Genomic DNA, 26,412 nt, shown 5'->3' with positions numbered 1-26,412 from the left:
CCCAAAATAGAGGAAAAACTAACAGCTTAAAGAATGTAAAATAAATGGCAAAAAGCTCAATAAGAACTTAATTTAAGAAAGTCTTAAACAAATTAAGGGACCAGATGATTTTGGAATATTAGGACTTTTGCTAAGACTTTTGAAATAACTAAATAAACAAAACAATATATTTCTGGGAACATAAATTGTTTAGTCTATTAGAAAAGAGATGATTGGTTGAAATTTGAAAAATAAAAAAACGAAGAAATTTGAGACTTTGTGATTATAGAAATGAGACACTACAGTAGACGGGACTAAAGTTCCAGAAAGAAGGGAAAAAAACTGTCTTTTATTCTTGAACCTAGAGCGCAGCAGTGGTATTTATAAAATGACAGATAAAAGTATGACACTTGAGACATTTCAAGGGATTTTTGAAGAATTGGGAGACAAACATAGTTAAATAGATAGCAATATCTGCACCTGCTAATGCATTTTATGAAGAAGACTCTAAAGAAGAAACCAAAGAACAATGTGGAAGATGTTATAGACCAACAGGATAAAGAGGTAAAATAAAATCCCAACTGATGTAGAAATATTGGAAAATAAAGAAATTGTGGATTATAAAATAGAGATGACAGCCAGAATGTAAATACAAATGATAAGCCAAAAGATGAAAAATGACCTGGGCAAGGATTTATCACTGGATTTACAAAAGTGGGTTTCTAAAGCCTTGAACAAATCTCTGAGACAGGAGAAAGAAAGTTTGAATGGAGATTCAATCCTACAATAGCAACTTGATGAATTAAAGATCAAGATTGTCAGAAGCAAAAGAAAGGAATATAAAGTTGACTTGCTTGATCAGGGTTAAAATAAGGAAGATTTCTATAAATTCTGGAAACCTTTATGGACTTTTTTTGTCAATACATGGACAAAAATGACAACAATTTTTGGATATGCGAATGGGGGGGGTGTTATGGGAAGAAGTAAATTATGTATGTAATCTTATATAGGGTGGGGAAATATTAAATTTGCCTGTACTTGTTGCAAGGAAGATTGGGAATCACTAATAAAATTAATGAATTCATTGTGGTAGGGCTAGGTAAGAAATAAACATACCATTTTATTTTTAATACATTTTACCCCAGTTCATTACTGGGGGCTGTAAAGCTAGAAGCAAAGGCTGGAGTGAGTTTTGTCAATATTCCTACTTCACTAACACAAGCCTGATCAGATATTTTTTTAAATGTGACACCACCTCTAAGTTGTTTATGAGTTGTTTGTGGTGTGGGGGCTTGAGGTCTCTTACCCTAAGGGACAGAAGTAATATTGGAAGAGGATTAATGGGTGGACATATCTCTCAGGAGACAACAAAAGTGAAAGGGAGATTGTGAAAAGCTGTAGAAGAATATCTTGGAGTGAAGGATTGGTCCATAAAATGGCAAACATGGTTCAATTTCAATTCAAGTAATGTGATGCACTCTTGAGCAAAACAAACAAACCAAAAAACCCACCTTCTACTTATATAGCAGTAGGGTCTGATCTATATACAGCCAAGAAAAAGATACTGGAGTCATAGTCAATTACACAGTAACACACATACTCAAACAACTCATCCCAGTAACTGAGGATGGTTAATTAAGGCATTAGGAAATTGTTGTGAATCAGGGAGCCTAGGCTAATATCCATCTTATGAATGCTATGGCAAATTATGCTGGCTATGGACAGAACATGGTGAAACAGATTGGTTCCAGGTTGTCAAAGACATGTGACAAGGCTGTATATTCTCCCCTTATTTCAACCTATATGCTGAATATATATTAAAGGAAGCCGGATTGGAAGAAGGTGAGTGTGGTTTTAAAACTGGGGGAAGAAACATCAATAACTAGCACTATGCTGATGACACTACTCTGATATCCAAAAATGCAAAGGATCTGCAAGCTCTGGTAATAAAAGTCAAGGAGCACAGCAAAAAAAGGGACTAAAATTAAATATAAAGAAGACCAAACTAATGCAAGCCAGCTTTAGAATTGACCTTGAAGATATCAAAGTGGTGGACAGCTTCTGCCTTTTAGGAACAACCATCAACAGTAAAGGAACAAGGAATCAAGAAATACATCACAGATTAGCACTCAGTAGAGCAGCCATGAAGGGTTTAGAAAAGATATTCACATGCTGTGATGTGTCTATACCTACACAGATCAGAATCATGCAAACCATGGTATTCCCTGTGACATTATATGGAAGTGAAAGTTGGACTTTGAAGAAGCAGGATAGAAAGAGTACTGATTTGAACTTTGGTGTTGGAGAAGACTCCTGAGAATACTGTGGACAGCCAATAAAACAAACCCAATGGATCACTGAACAAATCAATCCAGAGTTCTCACTGGAGGCATAAATGACCAGGCTCAAATTATCATATTTTGGACACATTATGTGAAGACCCAGCTCTCTAGAGAAGTGTTTAAAGCTGGGAAAGATAGAAGGAAAAAAAAGAGGTCAACCAGCAGCGAGTTGGATGTACTCAGTTATAGTGGCAATGCATGCGCTGTTGGAAGACCAGAAAGACCTGATTAGGGAGAGATCATCATGGAGAAAATCTATCTTCACCCAGGCCTTCAGCAAGGGAGAGTGAGACCCCTCACTTCATTGGATTTGCCATCTTTTATCTTTATTTTTTATTGATTTTATTGTAATTTGTTTGTTGTGAGCCAGAGTTGTTGAGAGTTGGGAAGCATACAATTTAATAAATTATTAAATTATTATTATCTATCTGGCCACTAAGAGTCGACAATGATTTAATGGCACATAATCAGTCAATCAATCATGGAGCCGGCAGGGAGCTGATCTTGGAGTTTTGGAGTGGAGAAAAAATTCATGGCTGGCAAACTAAGATTTAAGTAGTTCGGGGTGATGAAGAATTGCCTATCCAGAACAGCCTGAAGACCACTGAAGATCTGCAGATTCTAAGGTGGATCAAAGATGGAGGAGAACAAGATTGCAGTGGTCATGTGTACCCTGCTCAGAGAGAGAGAGGGAGAAGAGAATCTAGAGACCAGTGTTGTACTAACCATGAAAGATTGCCAGCTAAGCATAATTATTGCCCTTGACTGAAATACAGCTGTCATTACAATTTAGATAGATACTCTCAGTAGCAGAAATATTACTTTCATAGGAAAGGAGCTAGTTAATCATTGAATGGTAAGAACAATTAATACCATAAAGTACAGAGAGTCCCCAGTTTAAAGACAAGTTCCGTTCCCAAAGTCGGTCCTTGAGTCGAATCTGTATGTAAACTGGAACAGTATCATTATATAATATGTATAAGTAGTATTGTGTAATGAACTTGAACCACTGTGTATATAACTCAAATCATTGTGTATTTAACTCGAATTTTGCTACAACAGGCTCTGTCCTTAACTGTGGGTCATCTGTAACCTGGGCATTCTTAACCTGTGGACTACCTGTAATGTACTGCTTTTTATGGCATGAAGTCAAATACAGGTAGGAAGGGGAAGAACTGTTTATCTTCTTGGGCAGATTTGGCCACAACAGCTTTTATGGAAACTAAAGTTTCCTTTCTCTGAGATACGCCACAGAAAAAAAAGTCAGTCTTCTTTCATTACTTTCTCACTCTCTTAAAATACTAGACAACAATGTTTATTTTCTCCCTTGATTTTTGATATTTGTTTAGTATCCTTAGCTTGTGTTATTGGACTAGATCATATCTGTCTTTTTTGCATAATACATCAAATATAAATTTATACTATATGCTATGATATTTTATTGTTTATTACAAAAATTCATACTTTGATTCCAACCCTGATGCATTTATTTTACATGTTTAAGTAAATTGCAGGATTATAACAATAAGCAAAGTAATTATGATTTCTATATATGTACTGAATTCATTAACTATTTAGGTATTCTTATTCTAGGTGACGCTTCTCAAACAATTACATTAAATATGAACAAGGAACACAAAGAGGTTTCTTTAGATATTGTTAGCCTTTAGCAGGGTAGAGTAAACACTCAGGATATTTTATATTTTGTGTGGAATTTACATACACATATCTGTAAAAAGCTCAATACACTGTTCTCTAAATTTCTATGGGGTTCTTAAAATCCCAAGATACCTTTAAAAAGATGTAGTTGTCAGTTAAAAATGGGGCCTTTGATTTCTATCTTGAATTACCCATACCTTTTGACTAGTATAAATTTTGGTCGGCTTCAATTAGAATATATACTTAAATTCTCCTTTCTTGGTCCTTTTAGAATATTCATACATAGCATACTTGGTTAATTTGACTGTTTGGGGTTCATAATATAACAGATTAGATATACCTCACTGTTGTTATTACAGTGATTCAAAAATTGTGCTTCACTATTTCTTGAGAATTGCATTTTGATCCTTTTTCTCACTTTAAATTGATGCTATGGGATAATCCAGACCTTACAAATGATTTTGTATCATTTATATGTTATATAAATGTTATATAAAAAATCTGGATAGATGCTGTGATTTGTACTTTAAATCAATTAGTGGATGAGAACTACCTCAGGTCTTTATCATTACCTCTGTTAAAGGATATATATAATTTTTCTTTTGCCACCCACTGGCAGTATAAACAATTATTAACATTTATTAACATCTTGATTTGGACCACCAGCATTTTTAGTTTCTGAGATGCCTAAATAAATTGAAGGCATCACTAAATCTTATGAGACAAGAATTAGTCTTTATAAATACTTATTATCAATAAATCTATTTGATATCAAATTTTTAAAGCCAGAATAGAACAAGGAATTGTAGACCCCTATCTGATAAAATATTTGGAAACTGATACATGAGGGAGAAATTAAAACCAGACAATAGGGAGGAACTGTTGCAAAAATAAAACTGGAGCTGTTGGTGAAAACTGAAATTGGAAATTCAACCTGCTTTTGATGAAGCTGATGAAGGTTTATAATCTCAGAGCACAACTTTGATTCTCAGCAGTCACTGGATTCGCAAATGACGGCTGAGGTGAGGTGTGCTATAATTATACCTGGTGCCAGATATAATCTGAAAACTGAATCTGAAACTGAAGCTGAAGCTGAAAAACTGCAAGAACTGGAATCTGAATTAGTCATAATATTCTGTAATGACATAAACTTTTATTTTGGAAGTTTAAGGTCCTTATGATTTCCAATAAATGCTTACAAAAATTACTTTCATATTAGAAATGTTAATATTTTAAAATGTGTTTTTACTGCATCATGTGAGAAAATGTTTACTGTAAGTCACAGAACCAAAAATATGACATTCTAGCACTATTTTAAAAATGAAAAGTTATGAATACATTCACATATCCAAGATCCATTAAATTACTTTTGTTATTTTAAGTACATTGTAGTACTTTTGTTATTCACAGTATTAAAGTCAACCGTAGAATGTTTTACAATAGTTGTTTAGATTTTCTCATATTAAAGTCTATTTCCAACAAAGATGCAACAGTTTCAAATAATAATTGGAGCAATTTGAATGTCCTTCTGAAGAACTGCCACTTAAATTATCAATATTACTGTTCACTTGAATGCAAAATTAAAAATATTCATTCAATAACCACTGAAAGATAAATCTGAAACATTAACCTCTTTCGTTCAGAGGTCAAAGCAGTCATTATCCCATAAAATATTACTCAACATCCACTCGGTGCACAGGAAGAAAGCACTGTTGAGGCTTGAGAGCACTGAATCACATGAGACTACTGCTATTAAACCTCAATGTAAAAATAGATAAAGCTTTTGAAACTACAGCCAATTACATAGCACAAAACATCCAGTTTATATGAACACCATCAAAAGCTATGAAATTCAGTAAAAGATAGGAATTGCCTATCAGCTGACTATAAACACAACAAAGTAATAGATGGATACCCAAATGGGTATACCCAAATGAGAAATAAAGGAAAAATAAAAGATAAAAATATTTAACTGAATGAAACAAAGGTGCTATGATAAGGATCTTTTTAGAAATATGACTAAATATAAGGAAATGGTTTGGGCTATTAAATATTACTTCCATTTGGAAAAATCTGTTAATAGAAAAGAGATTTCAATTTCTAATGTCCTCACTTTTTTCTCTAATTCAAAATATATTTTTACATTGTAAACCTGCAAGCAAAATGTATTACAAGCAAAAAGTACTGAATATTTTATAAATACTAATTGACATTTAAGCTAAAAAGAAAGGATCAGAAACAAGCTAAAGATAGATTTAAAATTTTGGCTGTCAAATAATATTGAATGAGATTGCTTAGCAAATGTCATACAGCAATATATGAGGCTTTGGTAAGAGAAAGATGTTTTCAGGTGAGAAATAACCAATTCCCAAAGGGGCTTTTTTAAACTAAGAAGGGGAGGGGGAATCGATTTCTTTTATTGGCTGTTGGGATTGAAGTTGGTGAGGTAGGAGCCTCAAACCAGAGAAAACCAATTTGTAAACAAAGAATAGACAGCAGAAATATTCCAGGTTGGAAAACAAGCAGCTATAGAACTACTAACTCAAAAAGACAAGATGAAAAGGCCCAGGATTTGAACTTGGGGGCTAACTTATATACAGGTAGAGAGAAACATTCTGGGGTTCTGCTAGAATGAAAGTTTCTTTGTATGTATGACTTATTATTTCTCTGGAATAAATCTGTTTATTTAACCGTCGCATGTCTGCTAGGCAATGAGGAGGGGAGGGAGCTTAATTGGTATACCAAGCATGAAGCCCTGACACTGATCACTGCATAAATGTACAAAATACTCTGAAAATCTGAAAGAGAGCTTGCATTAAGACATTGCTATTGTTTAAAATTGAGAAAAGGTGAGATGACACTCAAAACAGGAATAATGAAGATGTAAGAGAATGTAGCTAACAATTAAGAAGTAAAACTCATAGTGTTTCATGAGTTAGGTTTGATTTCCCATGACTGTACTTTATACATTACTAATGAAGTAGAAAGGGCACCAAGGTCTGTAAAATAATATACCTGGATACCACTGTTATCAACTGAATATCCAAAATCCTTATTCCAGATCATGAACAATTTCCAGAGTCCATACCAGTACAAACAATATCCTCTAATTCTATTTATCAAAATAAAAATGAGTTCATGTTTCAGGCAAATTATGCAAAAATTCAGATTAATGAAATGTATATGAAATAAGAGCTAGAAACTCAGAGCTAATTATTATAAAAATACTATTTTTAACACAAAGTAAACCATTTAAATTTTACCTGATTGGAAGACATATCTGGCTAAGCCTTGCATTAACTCTGCTGGCCATGTGGGTGGTGCAGATTCCCCAGTTTCACGCTTAAGTCGAAATGTTAGTTCAAATCCAAAACCACTTGGCCCATCTGGTCCAGTAAACCTGAGGGAAATTAATCACAAAAGCTTTCATAACAAAGATTCAGAAACGTAAGCTTAGAACTTCACTGTGAATTAATTCTACTTATCCTACTTCTATACCATTGAATCAATACAATTTTTTTTTAGATTTTTTTTATCCCACCTTTATTATTTTTAAAAGTAACTCAAGGCTGTGAACATACCTAATACTCCCTCCTCACAACAACAACCCTGCGAGGTGAGTTGGGCTGAGAGTGATTGGCCCAAAGTCACCCAGCTGGTTTCCATACCTAAGGCAGGACTAGAATTCACTGTCCCCTGCTTTCTAGCCTGGTGCCTTAACTACTAGACCAAACTGGCTCTCCCAAAATTCAGAGCAGTTTACCAAAAAATCAACAAAAATATCCATAGCAGTTAAAACATCTATGGTACACATAAATAAATTAAAACTACAGTACCAGTAACTAATCAAAGTTAGGATAATGCAGAACTAAATTATAATAATAAAATAATAATAAAATAAAATAAAATAAAGCCTAATTAAACAGTATCTGTCAGTCCAGAAGAGTCCCAGGTTTCAGTAGTACCCCATCAAGAAACTGCAGATTATGAAAGTGGATGAGTTTAGAGAAAGCTATGCAGAAACTTCATTTTTTATCTACTAATAATTTGATCATCCATTAGTTTCCATGATCCTAGAAGATGTGTTGGCTGTTTGCCCTATCAGAACAGTCTTATATAGTTTCCAAACTTTCAGTAGTTACTGCAGCAGACAAAATTGCAATGAGTAGTAAACTTCTTCAGCAGGATGACTTTTCTCTATTCTACAAAGATACCAAATACATTTTTATCAAGATTTTAAAAGTCATAAAATTAGAGTTTTGATCTGTAAAGGATGCATACAGCTGTATTCATTTACTTGATTAAGATCAGATTAGCAAACAGATTCTCTGGATTTAGAAGGAACTAAGCTTTTTATAGCCTTGCTGCATCTTCTTCAAGGAAGACAACAAGAAGAGATATCTCTTACGAATTTCTGAATTACAGTAGTTTACCTTGATACTGTACAATGGCTGCAAATACCCTGCCTTGTCCCTCTAGCTTAAACTCAAGTTTCCCAAGCCACATATTTCTGCAAATTAGACAAATTCATGGAAGCTGCTTGCCATTATAACCAAAAAGAACTTTGAGAACAGGAGTAAGGAACCTTGTTTTCTCTCAAGAATTGCACTCCCCTGGGAGAGGATTGTTGGAGGCTGAATTGCAGTGGTGAGTAGGACCAGAGTACCCTTCCCTCCCTTGGGTGTAGGTACAGATTGTAACTACATATTCAGCTGGATGTTATTCCCGCCCAGGCAGAGAGGGCTTTTAAAAGTGCGGCTCTAATGAAATAAAATAAAAAAGTTAAAATAAAGGCTTGAGTGAGTGTTTCAGAGCTGCCAATGACTAAATGAGGTCTGGAGATTGTTGTTTTGTTTTGTTTTAGAAGCAATGCATCTCAGGTTTATGCAATGATCAGAGGGATTGTCTTGGTAACTGAAATAGCTTCTTCCAATTCTATGATGATATGAATATTGTATTCTTGCAACAAGTTCTTTACCTCCTACGAGTTTATAATAAACATTTTAACACTACAGCAATCCCAACCATGATACAGTTCATTCTGGACAATGCTCAAGGTCAAACAGTACTTGACTTTTTTTAGAATAGTAAATATTTCTTATAACTTTCTAAAGCTTTCCTTTATTACTTATTACTATTGTTACAAACAATATTAACATTTATATAGTTTATTGCAGCTTTCTCCAATTTGACATCATATTTTTAGGGAAAGCTCTTTACCTAAATAACAGTATTACTATCCAGTTTATCCTGCAGGTTTGTTATCTGGAAGAGGCAACTTTTAGCATGCTTTCCCCATCAGTAAGGTATACAATTTTGTTCAAAGTTGATGGCCTAAATGACCAAACAATTTCGCTTTCACTGGGTGATAAGTGTATACTTCATCCTAAGAGTCTGATTATAAATTGTGGCAAGTAAAAGATAAAAGGTAAAAAGGAAATAAAATATTTTTCAAAGTAAATAAGTCTATACATGTACTAACAAATGTATAAACAAAATGTGTGTGTAGAACATAAAACCACAGAAAATAATAAGCCAAGCAGGTTTTATTTTATCTCTTGAAAAAAAGAGGCCTGGAGAAGCAGAAAATCAACAATCAATAACTTCCTTCAGTTGGGTCTTACACAGTACCACTGACAGTATGACCCGTCTTCATATAAGCAATTGTGTGCTAAGAATATGAACACCCTTGCAAAAGCCAGACAGATAAGGCATAAAGTATGAAACTGTTCCTTCTAACTGCTTGCATACAAGCTTAATTCAGAGAAAAATCATCCAGGGACGTTCTGAATGGAACATATAAAAACATAAGGGGGAGATATTATTTTATGGAGGAGAGATTACCAACATATTATTTGTCAGATGTATATCTCACATCTCTTCTGGGAGGAAAAGGTGGCATACATAGAAGTCACTTCTCTATTCCCCCCCTCCCCCAACAAGCAATCCTATGAGATAGGCTGGCCAGACAGATTTACTAGAGTACTTATAGTGAGTTGGTGGCGTACAAATTTTATTTATGAATAAATAAAATAAATACTGTTCCAAAGCCATCCAGTGAGCATCCATGGCTAATGGTAGATTTGAACCTAGTCCACTTAACCACTACATCATACTGGCTCTCAGATATGATCAGCGTACATTCAGATGACACAAGTTAATCAGTTAGAAAACAAGCAAGTGATCAGCCTTTTTCAAAGCTTAGAACACTGAGTAACATAGAAAGCCCAATTGATCTTAACAATGCTAAAGTGGATGTGTTGGGGGGGAAGTATTGATATGTTCAGTATTAGCAAGTAGAAGAGGAGATCACACATAGCTGTCAAAGCTCCCAAAGGCAATTAAGGATAAAAGGGGAACTGGAATTCCTAACCCAACCCCAGCACTGTTGGGTTCACAGTATCTTGGGATAGCAAGAGATCCAAAGAGGACCTAATTCAGAAGTAAGGAAATCAGGAAGAAACAAAGAGCCAATGTGTAATACTGAAGGAGGATAAATGAGAATCTATTAGCTTTACTGTTCTTAATAGTTAGCCCCTTCCTCTCTCAGTACCTTGTACCGAAAACTGTTTTACACTAGAAAGGAGATTATTCTCCAAGGAAGCACATACAGATATGCTGCAGACTGGCTTTGTCCTGAGTTAAATTTAGTCACATTCCTCTAATTAAGAACAGCCCTTCTAAGTTCAACTACTGTGCTGTAAACATAAAGCAAATATCTCTCCATGCTTTTAGAACAAACAACAAAAAAGAGTCTTTAACAATATTGATGTATTTTAGATTCAGGAATTGTGTGTGAGTTTAAGTAGTTCATGTCAGCCTCTTTGTAGGTGGGCTGTTTCTCAAATTAGCTACCTCAAACAATTGACTTTTAAAGCCAAGCACACTCCATCAGACTTAAGAAAAACAAAAAATTAAGGTGGTCATGGCTTCAAGGGAGGTCTACCACCAACAAAGAACAGGAAATATGTGGAAATGCCTTGGTGTGGTGCATAAAGGATTCAGGTTTTATATGCAAGATATGCGGCCAAAGGTTTAAAATGTATAAAACTACCCTGAACAAATGGGTATGAACTGGGAACATTTACATGTCACTTTCTTCTTTCTTGAAAAAACAAAACAAAATTCCAGCAACTACATATAGAGAAAATTAGGTAAAAAGTTATGGATAATATATTCTGAATTGCAAAACAAAGGGTAAACTAGGCAACTGCCAGCCAAAAAGGATGATTATATTATATTACGCCCTATATTTAAAGCTTCAAAAGTTGCCTGTTCCTGATATAGTCAACCAAATATTTTATTTTTAGCAAGACTAATTATACAGTGATGAACTCTATTCTGAAGGTACTGACTGAATATTTCAAAATTTAAAGCAGGAGCCAAATTTGTCATTATGACAAATTGGTCATAATGTTCTTTTTTCTCAAATACTTCTGATTGCTAGGAATTCTTGTATATAATGTTATTTTGTAAATAGCCACCAGCTTTTTTGCATATTATCACAACTATATTGTTTTAATTGGAAATCAAGCTGTGAACAAAATGACACAAGATGCATTTCAGTATTTGCATCTTATTAAAACTTCAATATTAACATTTCACTTGCTGCATTTGTCCCCAATTCTATCACAATGAGTTTATTTCAAGCAAAAGTCACTTATTAAAATATTCTCAGCCAATGTTGCATTGATTAGCAGAAATGATCCTTCACTTTCCATAAAAGCTCACACCCAGGACTGCACTATGAGACAATCTGTAATTGTCAGAAGGGAAATGAGATTTCCAGCCTCTGCTGTGGGTAAGAATATATCCTAATCTAGCAGGTTACAGAATTCTAGACAACTGAAGTGCAGTTGTCACCAAATATTCTGCTCTGCGTAACTGGTTGCTGTGGCCAAATCATTTTGCATCTAGACTATTTCACATTCTTCTTTCTGACTAGAGTATATTCACAAGTAGATTAAAAATCCAGAGGTTCATCCGTCCATCTTACCTTACAGAGCACAGGCACACACAATATATAACATTCATATCAATGCCATATTTAAATAAGGTGAAAACATGTGAAATTAGCTACTATCTACTGCAGAAGTCTTCAGGGCTAGGATCCACAGCAGTGCAGCAGCTAGCAAATTCTTAACAATGGTTTTATATATACAACTGAGAAAATATAAAGGCTGTAGCTGCTGTTTAAATTTATTAACACAGTAGAAACATATTTTATGTAAAATACCTTTATATGAAAAAAAATCACCTTGGGATATTGTGGAACCAAAGGATAGTATTATAAATTGAAATAATATATAAATTATTCCCATGAGAAACATGGGACATGTCAATAAGCCAGTGTAGCTTTGCAGGATATTCTGAGGGACATATTCACTCTGGAATAGTGAGAACCATATATCCAACTGGAAAGTGACAGGAAGGACTCTTCACTTTGTTAGGAGCAAGAAAAAGAGTTATGATCAAATATGTACAAGTAGAATAGTCAATAAAATGAGCATTTGCAACTCAGTGTAAATAAGACAATGAATAACTACCTGAAAATCTTAGGCAAAACTAACACAAGCATAGTATCCTCATGGAAAGAAACTGTTCCATCCTATTGAGTTTATTAGTATTTGTAAAACTATCAAGTTCTGGGCACCACATTTTAAGAAAAACACTATCAAACCAGAGCAATTAGGATAGTGGGGAGACTGGAAACCAAGACTCAGCAATTGAAATAACTACGTATGTTAAACCTGAACAAACAAGATAAAAAGACATAATCTTTTTTAAATATTTGAAAGGTTTTCATAAGGAAGTTGGAACACAGTCATTCCCTTCTGTTCTAGAGAACAAGATAAAAGGCAGTGGGAAATGGCAGGAAAAATATATTCCAGCTGAACATCAGGCAGAATAAACCTTATAATAAGAATGGCTTAGCAGTGGAGAAGACTGCATTGGCATCTGTATGGGCTATCTTTTACCTGAGAACAGGTAAATAGAGTCTGGAAATCCATTTATCATAGATATTGTAGCAACATCCTGCATTTCAAATAAGGCATTAATCAGAGAATTGCACCAGATTGATACAAAGAACCTATGTCCCTTCACATACTGCTGACCTACATTTTCCAGCAAATGCAATCAGCATGGCTAAGGGTAAGGGAGGCAGAAAATTTTGGAGAGCCAGAGATATTATATCCCCGGACATGATTTATTCCAAATTTAGGATATGTTTATTCTACAACCATGGAAAAAAACAATATATAATGAACAGCAGCAGACAACTCCCCAGCAAAAACTGAAGTATGACATCAATAACTAATCACACTCATGCAGCTATATTTTATAAAGTATAATTCCAGCAAGATAGTTCTGTCAGTCTAATGCATCACTTGCAACAAAAACAGGGCCACATCTATAACACCTTAGATTAAATGGTTATACTATCAGTGTCTGGGTAGGTACATCACACTTAGTGTAATGTGCCACTGCATTTTAAACAATGATTAATGGCTTAAGATTACCCACAAAGTAAGCCACTGTGCCATTCAACAAACTATTGTTAAAATAAATTATGATTTAATAAACAGAGTCATGCCAAAAGTTATTTTTTTATGTAGTATCATCTACATGGAAGCATGCCATGCATGAGCAGGCAGTAGTATTGACAGAACGTAAGACACAAGAGGTTATTTATGTGATAATTTAAGTCATAGGGACTGCCTCTCCCCTATGACTTCAACCCGTCCCACCCGGTCACACAGAGGGGGCATGCTTTGGACCCCCTCAGTAAAAGGACTCCATCTAGCAGGGTCCAGAAGGCGGGCCTTCTCTGTGGTAGGCCCCGCTCTTTGGAACATTCTGCCCCCGGAGGTGCAATTGGCCCCCTCACTCCTGACCTTCTGAAGGACCTTGAAGACCTGGTTCTGCCACTTGGCCTGGGTGGGGAGGGAGCATCTCAAGCAGGGAGATGGCTAGCCCCATAGTGGCCGGCTGTCCCCGCCCTGATTTTCCATCTTCTTGGATTTTTTGTTTCTAGTATTGTTTTAATTGTATATATGCTATGTATTTTATATATATTTTATAGTTTTAATGTTTTTATAACCCGCCCAGAGTCCCCTATTGTAGGGGAGATGGGGGGGAGAGAATTCAATAAATAAATAAATAAATTTTATGCGACAATTCTATTCAAACAGTAGAAATTAAAAGTAAATGCTGCCTTGCTATCAATGTTTTGCTAAATTTAACACTGTAAGCAAGAGAACATACAATAGGCAATTACAATCGAGCTTCATGATAAATTCTTATTTCACACTGAAATTTTGTTCCAAGGTTATTTCATAACAGTAACAATAAATTACAGCAATTAAGTTCACACACTGAAAAATAATACTTTAAGCACAGAAGAAAATGACTCATCTTAGAATTATATCACATAGGACTGTTTTTTAAAACCTAGTTTGCACTCTATGCTAGTGCTTCCCAACCTTCTGATTTCATAGATTTTGAGGATTACCCTATTCATTTATTAATTCTTAAAATACTGCATCCTGTACTATGGCATTTCAAAGCAACTTACAATAAAATTATTAAAACAATACATATAAAATAAAATATATTCATTAAAAAATGTGACAAAAAGGAAAACAAACCAACCAGAAACCATTAATCCAACATTCACGCAGGGAAGGCCTGGACAAAGAGACTTGTTTCCAACAACCACTGGAAAGATGTAGTAACATGAGGATGAGTAAAACAGTTTATCTCCAAACCATTTCACATATACAGGTAGTCCTTGACTTATGATGGTAATTGGGACCGGAACTTCCATCACTTAGTGATACAGTCATAAAGTGCGGCATTATGTGACGGTATCACTTAGTGACAGCAATCCTGGCACTCCCCATTGCTGTTGTTAACCAAATTCCACCGGTCATTAGCTGTGGATCCACCCCAATCCAAGCCATTCTGGGCTTGGTCCCTCCCAGCCCTGAACCTTGGTAAGGTAAGGGACTGCCTCCTCTTCAACTCTCCCCGTCCACCTATCTCCCCCATCTCTGCCCTTCTGGCCACCCTGCACCCTGCCTTGCAGGGCAGCAAGCACCCCAGAACTATGCAGTTCTGGGGCTGCTTACAACGCTGAAGCTCAGGGGCTTCTTGGCACGCTGAGGCTCTGGGGCTGCAAGAAGCCCCTGAGCCGCAGTGCAGTACAAAGCCGCAGCTCCCCCTGGAAGCCTCAGCCACCTCAGCCCAGCAGCGCTGTGTGAAGCCATAGCACCTCGGGAAGCCCCAGCAGTGTGGCACAAAACCAGGAAGCCCTGGGAAGCCACTGCAGCATGGCGCAAAACTGCGAAACCCCAACAGTGCAGCATGAATCGACAGCACACCAGGAAGCCACAGCTACCCCAGCCCAGTCCCAGCCACCCTTGCTGCCCTGCACTCCAAGGTCCCTGTCGCCCTGCCCTCCACCACTTCAGCTGACCTTTGGTGTCTTCTTGCTCCTGCTGCTGCTGAGGCATGCCTGCCCTGGCCCTTGGTGAGGCAGCTGCTGGCCACATAAGGCTGTCTTACCCAGGTCTCACAAGGAAACTGCAGTGAGCGACCTTGGAAAGAAAGCTTCACACGGCCAGCAGCTGTCTCGCAAAGGGCCAGGCTGGGCATCTTGGTCAACAGTAGGAGCAAGAAGATGGCGAAGGTCAGCTAGGCCAGCAGGGGCCACGGAGTGCAAGGGGCCAAAAGGGCATAGATGGGGGAAATAGGTGGGTGGGAGGAGTTGAAGTGCCCTTGCAGTCATAAGTGTGGGTGGGCTGCCAAATGCTGAAATTTTGATCACGTGACTGTGGGGGCGCTGCAACAGCTGTAACTTCAGGAACTGGTTGTAAGTTCCTTTGTTCAGCACCACCGTAACTTCAAACAGTCACTGAACGAATGGTCGTAAATCAAGGACTACCTGTAGAACAGCTACTTTTGGGTGGTTATATACAAATCAAGACATGCACATTTTGGATGTTTTATTCATATATGGGCTGATGCACAGTTGTTGTTTTTCCAGATACAAGCTAAAGGAAGTTTGTTCTGCATATCCAGATCCTTGCAGCCCAAAAGACTTGTTATGAATCTCATTCTTTGTCATGGCTGAAACATCTGAAACTGTTGAAGAATTTATTTCTGCCAAAACATGGAAGTCAAAACATTTCAGATTTTCTTTCTGCTGAACTGGGGCCAGCCCAAACGGAATCAACAGAACTTCTTGGATGCAATGATTTCTGAGACAGGAACAGGAACACTTTCCATTTCATAAACTTGTCTAAAATAGTGGGTGCTTTCAGGCAGGGAAACCATTCCAATAATAACACCACCACAGAAAAGGTATGCTCATGCGTTATTGCAAGACAGCACTCAGCCATTTTTGGCATACATACTAGGGCAATCATACGCTGGGTACAGCTTCATTCTTATCTGCAATAAAGATGCTAACCTAGCTAAGCCATGTCTGAGAGTTTTCAGACAAATCAAGCAAAGCCACGAAGTGTCAGGAGATCTATGATCTTCTGCTGTGCCCAGATTGGAAAGTATACTTGATTCAAAGTAAAGCTTCTCAGATAGCTATCTAGCCTCTTCCTGAACACATCCAGTGAAAGAGCTCACCTCTCTAGCTATTTGGAGCCACCACAGAACTGCTCTGTCAGGAAGACTTTTCTAACATGTAATTGGATTTCCTTTGTGTCATTTAAATCCAGTATTCTGTGTCTTGAACTCTGGAATGAGACAGTACAGGTATTGGTCTTCTAAATGACATTCTTTTAGGCATCTGAAGAGTGGAATCATGACTTCCTTCTATCAACTTTTCTCAAGGCTAAACTATTATACTCCACCAAGGCAAGCACAAACTTGATTGAAGTTTCCCAGAAATTTGGTATGACTAAACTAATCCATATCGTAATTTAACAGTGGCCATTACAGCAGTTGAAATCCTGTAAGCCAATAAGGCCAATTCCTGAATTTATATCTTCTTTGGATTCAAATCCAGCATCCTCTCCTCCCACATTCTGATTGTCTTAGATTCTTATCAGGTATCAATGTTGGGCTGCCTGGTCTGAAATTTGCTGCATCTTCCTTTTTTCCCTTTTTGAAGACAGGGACAACATTTGTTCTTCTGTCTTCTGGCACTTCATCTGCTATCTAAGATTTCTCAAAGATAATGCATACAGACAGACCATCAGCCAATTCCTTTAGTATCTTAAGATGCAATTATTCCACTTCTGGATATTTAAAACTATTCAAAGTAAGGAACTATTTCCTCACCATGTTTCTCTCAATCTGCTACTTCATTCTCCTGTTTACAATTTCTTCTATGTATTTTGTTGTTGCTGCTGTTGGAGAAGACTGATCCAAAATAAAGGTCCAGTGGCCCTGTCTTTTCTTTGTTACCTGTTAAGTATTTTGGCATGTTCCCTGAGCAGCTGGTATACTGATTTTTTTTTTTTCCTGTTCCTTTACTTTGAACATACTCAAAGAATCCTTTCACTATTCTTCACATCTTACTTTTACTTTCTTTTTACTCTGAACATACCCAAAGGAACATATTTCCTTTTACTATTCTTCACATCTTTTGCTAACCTCAGCTTGTTCTGAGCATTTGCTTCCTTGATAACACTTTTGCAGTTCTGGGCTTTATGACTGTACTCTTCCCTTATGAACAGTCCTCTTTACAGTTTTCCTGAATGCCCTTTCTTGTTTTCAGATTTTCACTAAGTATTTTGTGTAGCCATATTGATTTTTTTCTACTAACCTCTATTTTTTCCCCTCACTCGTTTGCAATTGTGCGGCAAAGAAACTATTTTAACATGATGTCTCCAACTCTCAATCTTCCCACTGGTCCAGGAGAATATCATGATTACTAAAAAATTAAGCTGTAGCAGCAGAGTCATATTCTGTCTGTCTGTCTATTGCATAGGGTCATCAACTGGGTAACCATAGCTGATCCTTTCCAAAACTAAGGCATGAACCAGGCTGGAAATAGGTGACATAATTAGGGATCTGCAGCTGAATTTTTGAAACACCATGTCCCAAAATTGAATATTTGGGTGGTAACTGGTATAATACTGGTCCAGAGCAGACTTTTTCAGAGGTGAGAGGATCACTGCCTCCTTTAAGGTTAGTGGTACCACTCTATCATATAATTACATCATATACACTATTCCTAGATCCACCCAGTCTCTTTAGCTTCCTCATAGTCAAGATAGGCAGGGATCAAGATAGCATGCAATTGTTTGGGAACTTTAAGCTCTGATCCATGTCCTTGGATCTCAAAAACTAAAAGTGACCCCACACAATGGTGGTGTGGTACACTAATCTTAGTAGGCACTTGTCAAAAACACAGCATGAGGTAAACAATTTTATCTTCAAGTGCCTCATAAATCCGTCACAGGATCTGACTTCTTCCAAATGACATCCAAAAGAACCCAAAATTAAAACATGAATTTATATTAAACATTTTTGCTATGAGATTACCAGATATCACATAATTTTGCTTTCTCACTTGTAAACTCACAAAATGTTGATGTCCTTGTTCAAAATTTTCCATTTTTTCAAAAAGGAACAGAAAAAAAATTGTGAAAACTAGTGATCTTTTGAGATTTTGGACATTTAAAAACTAACCATTTCTTAACTGAGTGCATGAACTCAGTATCTATTTGTATGCATGTTTCTTCTACTGCATTTCTAACTATTTCAGAAAACTATAAACCATAATATAAAGAAATTAAAGACTTACTCATGAACTCTGTTATCACCATATAAGTCACTTAGTCCAAAGCTTACATAATGCCAGTGCTCAGGAACATTTTGAGTTGGACTTCCCAAGTTCCTGTACATACTAATGTAGTCCAGAGGATCAGGTCCACCTAACCTATTTTTAAAAAAGAGAAAGAGAAATGAGATAAAGTTTTAATTCAGTTTTCGGAAACAGTTTCAACTAAATGTGTTTACCTCTACTCCACATTATTACACCACTTCCTTCTGAAAGCAGTTAATGCTTCTTTCTGAAACTAAGAAAGAACTTTGCCCCATGTCATCATAACTACATTGTTATCACAGATCTTGCAGTTCTACACTGCTTGGCTTTCATAGTAACTCATTTTTTTACTGTTTCAATACTGAACAAACTGCAGGACTGCAAAGACGTCAGTGTACTGCAAATGGCAAATGAACATAATTAAAATGAACATTTTCATCTGAGAGCATCAGAACATGTTCATAAAACTACATCTAAAGTTTTTCCTTCATAATACTACACAAGCATCTTACATATATTCAAAACTTAATGTGCTTTCTGCTGTATTTATCTAAAGATGGTTCTGGCACTGGCTGGATTCACATGTTGTATCAGCCATGATTTAACTATGGTTTGCTGATAAGTCAGAATTAGTTGGGTGCATGCACCATGCTGTACCCCCCCAAAAAACAAATCAAATTAGAGCACAGTTTAGAACACAGTATGAGTGTGAACCCAGTTAATAGTTAAATTCAATAAGACCTATTTAGGTTCAGAAATATATTCTGTACTTCTCTCCCTAATATTTCTGTTATTAAAGAAAAGCTGCAAAGTATTTATTAAGATCATATCTTATTAATAAAACTAGCCAAACAGCTTTATAACTTTTAATCATTTTTCATATATTTGCAAACCTGTAAAACCAATAATAAAAAACCAAGTAGCATATTTTGTTTTTATGAAACATATATCATAGTAAACACCATCTTTAACAAAATGAGTGATACATGCCATTTGTTATCCAAAATTGTTGGACAATTTTTCTTTTTCAAAATTAGAAATGAAGTCGTTTGAATTATTCTAACAACTAAAAACTATATTATTTCCCTGTTATTTACACTTGTATGCATTTCTGTATTTTCCCCTTCCCTGCCATCTTCTCTATTAGATAGGTACTTTCTATTACCCTAGCTTACCTTTGTCTTTATTTTTGGAAGGTAGGCTTTCTTATAAACAAAGCACTGAATTGCAGACACCAACCATATTATATACTAAGATTGTCTATGGTAATTACATGGGCCCAGAGGCATTCTTAGAAACACTACACTGGAGTTATTGTAAAAGACAGTCCATTTTCTACAGTGAAGACAGAAGGGTCTTGTAGAGTGGTATCTCCCTCCACTTTCTCCAGAGATAGGGCTTAAAATTCTTTTGAAGCCAATTTCTGTGGGAGGAGATAACCCCTTCTCCATTTTTGGAATGACAAGACAGAAACTTAACTCAAAGAAATTCAGAAGAAATAAGAATAAAAAAGGGATATATGAGAACTAGGTATACTTTGCTGCTAATATTGATGCGGCCCCAAGATTCTCTCTGATCATGTCTGGGTGGTTTGGATGCCCTATCCAGTGTTTTCTTTTCCTAGAGCAGTCAGGAAATCATAAAGGGTGGAATGGTGGAGGATAGAATCTTGTATCAGGAGGGTCCACATCCTGTCCTAGTAACTATTTTCTGCAGCATCCTTTTGCTGTAGGATACCAAGGGGTAAGAGTTAGGTGCCCTATGAATGATTCATACAAGGCTTCAAATGAGGCTCAGGTTAAGTTCTGAAGCTAGAGGTCCCATGACACAGACCCAGTATATATCAGGTAGTTATTATGGAGGCCCTCCTTGGGAATCTGTTGGTATAGAGATGGGCCAACAGAGGCTTGATGGTCCACAATATTAAGACTGTTAAAGGGGCTGACTCCTGTCTGCAAACAGTGTTTGGTTGTAAATCATTGGCTAGGCCATCTGTATGAAGGCTAAGAAACAGGAGGTGGAGGCTAACGTTGGTGACTTTCCCCACTTTTTGACCCATCTGTAGAAAGTCTGCTATGTTAACTCATATATGTGAACTACGGAAATTAAATTAAATTAAATCATAGTGCAGGGCATTATGTAAATCAAATCTCTATTTAACAAATTCAGTCCTGGATTGGAGCTTGAATGAGAGCAGCATTACTTTTACTTATTTATTACTAAATTTATATCCCACCTTTCATGCATGTTTTGTAGAAGCTTGATGTACTTTGCAGAACATCCAAACAATAGCTATAGTTCTGGATATAGTTATAAGGCTTACTACTCAATTATTGTGAGAGACTGTGGGGCCCAGATGGGGGAAAAAGAGGAGGTGGTTATGAGTGGTTATGAGAAGTGAGGGCCGAGGGAAAGTAATGTTCCAAAGAGACTCCACCTTAATCGACTTCCTCTAAGTCTGCTTGGGAAATTTTGCACTTTTCAAGATTATGCTTTTATCCTGCCTTGTATTAACAATGTCGTTCTAAAATGGCGTGGATCTTGCCTTTTGAGTTTTGCCAGCTATTGCAGCCTGGCAGTTTCTAGGATTTTCATAAGCCTGTGCTACCTTTTTATAGATTGTAACATGTTTAGATATATATTTTTGCTCTCTAAACATGTGCCAAAAAAGACAAGAAATAATTACTTCCCAGCAGTCATATATGCATCTTAAGTACTATACATTAAGAACTTTTTAATATATAGAGCAGTCCTAGATGTGTATACATCTGGCACTCTTTCTTCCTTTTTTATTTTATTGCTCTAAAAGTGTTAATACAGAAAAGGTTAGAGAGATAATCTTGTCAGTCTTTTGCTGCAAAACAAAGAGTCTTATCACATAAGCTTTTGTGGATCTCAGTTCAGTGGATCAGATGTATGGGGTGAAGTCCCAAGAGATGGGTATTTTATGCAAAAAGCTGCAAGAACTATTTCCATACTAAAGTTAATATAGGCTATTTTTCAGCAGGAAGATGTCAGAAGGGAAATACAATAAACAATGAGATAATCACAGGACAAGCTCCGAGACACTACTAGCCTAAGCAGTTCCCATTTTTGTATGGGGAATATATATATATATATATATATGTATGTATGTGTATATATATATATATATATAGAGAGAGAGAGAGAGAGAGAGAGAGAGAGAAGGAGAGTGTGTGTGCGCACGCACAAGCGCAGGCAAAGTTGAACTGAGAAAGCCCTAGCAATTTCTCAGATAGATAAGATTGAATATAATCTCCATTTAGACATCTTAAAAATGACCATTGGAAGATACAGTAAAGGTAAAGTCTCTTTTGGGACAGGCTGGACTCCAGCGTGCTTGGCTTCTGAATGCAGATAATGTCAGCCAGGTGCTGCCACCTGCTGAGGTTTGTAAAAGAGAAACATTTCTAAATCAGACCTCAATAAAGTTTTGAATAGTTTGACCACCAGATGTCAGACTCACAATTTCTGTTAGTTAAGCAGGGTGCTCACTGCAAGCTACTGATATCTATCACTATCAACAGGGAAGCTAATTTAGGTAACTTCACATAAACCAAAGGACAACAAAATACCATTTTCCAGAGAAGAATAGGAATTATCTTAAATAGGCTTATGGCTAAGAAATAGATATTTCCAGACTCTTACCAAAAAAAGGTAAGAGTTGCCTGCATTATTCAGTTTGTATATCATTTTGTGGGAATCAAAATCCTTCACTTTGTGCCAATTTCCACAAAACTGGTCACACCACTGCATTCAGTTATATAAGCAATATGAGTATACATTCTTATTTACAAAGAAATATAATCTTAAATCATACATTTTTCTTTATTCCAACTAGGATTCTTCTTTCTCAGACTAGCTATGCCCAGAGACCAATTCCTACTGTAAACTGCAGAACTAAGAAACCCTTCTATTTCCCATATAACATCAGGGAATGAAATCTTCCAAAAGGAAATGAAGTCCTGCATATCTGTATTCTAAGAATATTTTCAAAGAGTACAGAAATAAGAAATAACTTAACTTATGCTGTTAATTTTAGCATACTGGGAATCTCTGAAAACATTCCTTTTTAAGTAGGCTTTTGATTTGAACTGACAGTGACTAGGTAAAAGATTTTTAGCAAAATAATGCAGGTTCAAAGGTTTTTTTTCATTTATCGATTGGTTATGTTTTTATTGTTAACCACCAAGTTGACTGACTGGTACAGTATAAAATGTTTGTATAAAAATAAATAAATCTATATTTAGATGAAACTTAGACTAAATAATTTTCAGTTTTCATTTTCCTTTGTTAGTGGTAATTAAGAGTATCCTAACAATAAGTTACTTAAAAAAAACATGCTTAGTATGTTTTATAGAATCTTTTGTAGAATGTAAACTAATTTCAAACCAATGTACTTGGAGATAACCACTCTCATAGAAGATAAAGAAAATGATCAAAATTACCTAATTCTGGTTTCTGGTTTCCTTAAATTTATAAAAAAATAAAGAAGTACTGCTCAATTAGCTCATCTTAGTTACTATCTACCAAATATCCTGTCCTTAGGATCTTGTTGATATCTATTTGCAAACTAACAATTTCTCAAACTTAATAAACCTAGCTACTCAGTACTTCCCCAAAGGGATCATTTGAGTGAAACAAGGCCTGAAATTACAGACTGTAGCTGATTCCAGGCTCAAATTAAATAAGTATCTGATTCACAGAGTTGTTAATCACTGGGAAGACTAATCAGAGAAAGAAGCAACAGGCAGCTCCATCTGGGACAATCACAGAACTTTGGCCCTGGAATCAACAGACATAGAGGATTAATCTGATACTAGCTAATATAAAACTCCTCAATCTTCTTCAATGACCAAGACAAATAAAAGACAGATCACCAGGCCCTTTCTCTGATATAATCAAGTATTGGCACAGAAGTATTCTTCTTGTTGCTTCCATGGTCCCAATTCCTTTACAACCTTGGTATTAAACAGCAGCAATACTTGAACTCAATACAGTTACAAGCTGAAGCAAATACAATGTCTTACTTTCTCAATTTTTTTTCCACTGTGTATTGGTAGCACTACTTCAAGCCAGAAATGTGACAATACTTCAATTCCCTCTCTCCATCTACTTCCACGCCAGCCACAATATGTGCAGGACACTGGCCATGTCTGTGCAGCACAGCTGACCTAATCTGGCCTAAACCATCAATAGGTGATGTAGGCGATCATCCAGCATCAGACAATCTATGAAATCAGTGACTGCCCTGGTTATATTGGGAGCTGCCAAGACACGCAGCATTCCTGCAGCTTTGCAATGGCAGGCAGACTGCCACTTCCAGAGCACTTTATTGGAAGAGGCAGTAACATTTTGATTATATACTTTCTAAAAAATTGGGATGGTATGACTGAGATTCCAAGCGCTGCAAATGAGGTGAGGAGATGCTTCATGTATGCACACAACTGCTGCCTGGCTATATCAGCAAAACAAATAATCCAGCCTGAAAGCACAGAGATTGGCAGCATCAGAAATTACCAATATAGGGAAGTGTAGTCTATGCAGAAAGACAAATGAAGAAACATAAAGACTGGGCTCACACTTGCTTTTTTCTTAAAGTTGCTGAAACTAAACTGTAACATTAGATGGAGACACTAAGAATCAGGCATGTTGATTTAAGCCAAATGGAAGCATATGTGTGAATCCTTATGCATATGATAAGAAAAGAAATGGAAACTGGGTGGAAGACAGGGACACAAAGGAAAAGGAGCAACCCACTCACCTACTGCTAGCAACAATATGCAAAAGCCAACTCACAAAGCTATTAAAAAGAATACAAAGGACAGTCTCAAAATGCATGCATTCATTTATGAAAAATGTGCAGGACCTTATCAATGTTATCCTTACTAAAAGTAAAGGTCTTCAGGCTTTCTGGCTGGTTTCTTATATTTATTCAGACTAGCTATGGCAAAATTTAAGAACAATTGCCCTTTCAATCTATCTTGCATGCAAGACTCACTATAACAAACTTAGATCCTTATAGCTCAAGCTGCTTCCCTGAAAACTCATCTATTCTTCACACACAGACATGAATCAGATCACCAACCTATAAATAATTACAATATATACTGGTAGATCACTGCTCCAAAATCGGAGTCATTTTCAAAATCTGGGTTTCAACTCAAATCTAAATCCACGCAGGATTTAGATTTGAGTACAGGCCAAGACAGAGAATCCCGCGTCATCTCACTATTCTGGATTGCAACCCCCAAACCCCTGGCACAACGTTTTGGGCATAATGTTCTACCAAGGTATCCTCCACTCCAACAACTTTTCCTTCTCTCCCCCCAAAACAACTATCTCCAACGCCAAGTACCACAAGCCGTCCCAAACTTAAGTCCTTCTACCACTTAGCCACTCCCAGTTTTCCGACGGATCCTCCTTCACAACACACACGCGCGCGCACACACATTTATCACCTTTCCAACCCCGGCAGACCACATTCAAGGAGCCAGACCCCTCACCCTTTGTCGCCCAGCGGTTCCCTCGGCCAGGCCCTAAACTCGTTCAGGAGCCCCCGAGGCCTCATTCCGAATGCCACAATCGCTCCTCTACCCACCCGCGGCACAAGGCTTTAAATGGAACCAGCTCCTTCTCCTCGCGTCCCACTCACCAGTATTTGAGAATCGCCGTGACCTGCAGGGGGTTGGGCTGCTCCGGGTACAGTCGCCGGCACTCGCCGTAGATCCCGTGCAGCCCCGGGGGAAAAAGCGGGGGGAACGGACCCGTCCCGGGGCCAGGAGGAACAGGGGCGACGGTCTCCATGAGGGAACCCGTAAAGAGCGGAGGGAAGCAACGTAGCTCGGAGCGGGGGGGGGGGGGGACAATCCCGGCCCTGGACAAACCAATGGTCGCTCCAAACTCCTTTCACGACCCCGGCCGGGCCCAGCAGCAGGAGCAGGGAAAAGCGTCCCCCCACTCACCCCGACTCCTGTTTTGATAGGCCGCCGACTTCGCCAATCACACCGTAGTGAAAGACGAGGCTGACATAATCCCACCCTTGCCTCCACCCGGCGTCCCACCCCTTCTTCGGCGGCGCGTTTCTGACCTCTGCCGTCGCTTTGCTCGCATTGCTGACGCTTTCTTGCCCGGAGAGGGCAGAGAGAAGGATGTTGCGCGGCAAGTCGTCATTGATTTGCTAGCTTCTGGTTTATCGCGATGTGTGAATCTGAGCAACTCTGGTTTTTACCAAAACCTAGTTAAAAAGATCGTGGAGTATGAACCCAGCCGAAGATGATCCAGGACAGAGAAAGTTATATCTCTAGCGAATCGCCCAGATGTTTGCAGTGTAGATACAGTATACTATCCAGGAGGCATGATTCTTGCTTAATATAATAATTAAAAATGTAATAATATATTTAATAATATTTATGCTTGTTTGTGACTTAGCATGTTACAGCAAATAAAACCAGTGTGGCTTGTTAACCATAGATGGCTTAATGTGTGGTGAAATTCTAACAAGTATGGTTTATTTACTTAAGTATTAATGGATTAGTGTGATATACAGTATTGGACTTTCATTCCCACTATTACACTGATTTGGAATTCTGAGGATTACAATCCTAACATAGCTAG

General features: G+C 37.2%; 1 protein-coding gene across 4 annotated transcripts in view; it reads right to left on the bottom strand.

Moving 5' to 3' along the window:
- Positions 1–25,827, bottom strand: part of SUFU (SUFU negative regulator of hedgehog signaling) — a 135,550-nt gene extending 109,723 nt beyond the window's left edge. For 2 of the 4 annotated variants that reach the window (XM_088131809.1, XM_088131810.1), the window contains exons 1-3: positions 25,451–25,827; positions 18,754–18,888; positions 7,244–7,380 (exon numbers count right to left, since the gene is read on the bottom strand). In XM_088131809.1, the coding sequence (XP_087987935.1) occupies positions 7,244–7,380; positions 18,754–18,888; positions 25,451–25,602 (424 nt within the window). In that variant the 5' untranslated portion in view covers positions 25,603–25,827. The remainder of the gene's footprint in view (positions 1–7,243; positions 7,381–18,753; positions 18,889–25,450) is intronic. The other 2 variants (XM_007421030.3, XM_015888721.3) reach the window with 1 other exon arrangement.
- Positions 25,828–26,412: the final 585 nt, after the last annotated feature.

This window comes from Python bivittatus, unplaced genomic scaffold, assembly GCF_059951505.1.
Source record: "Python bivittatus isolate LINGU-HERP-01145 unplaced genomic scaffold, Pbiv_v1 ctg000980_np1212, whole genome shotgun sequence".
NCBI lineage: Eukaryota > Metazoa > Chordata > Lepidosauria > Squamata > Pythonidae > Python > Python bivittatus.
This window is presented reverse-complemented; position numbering and strand designations above follow the sequence as displayed.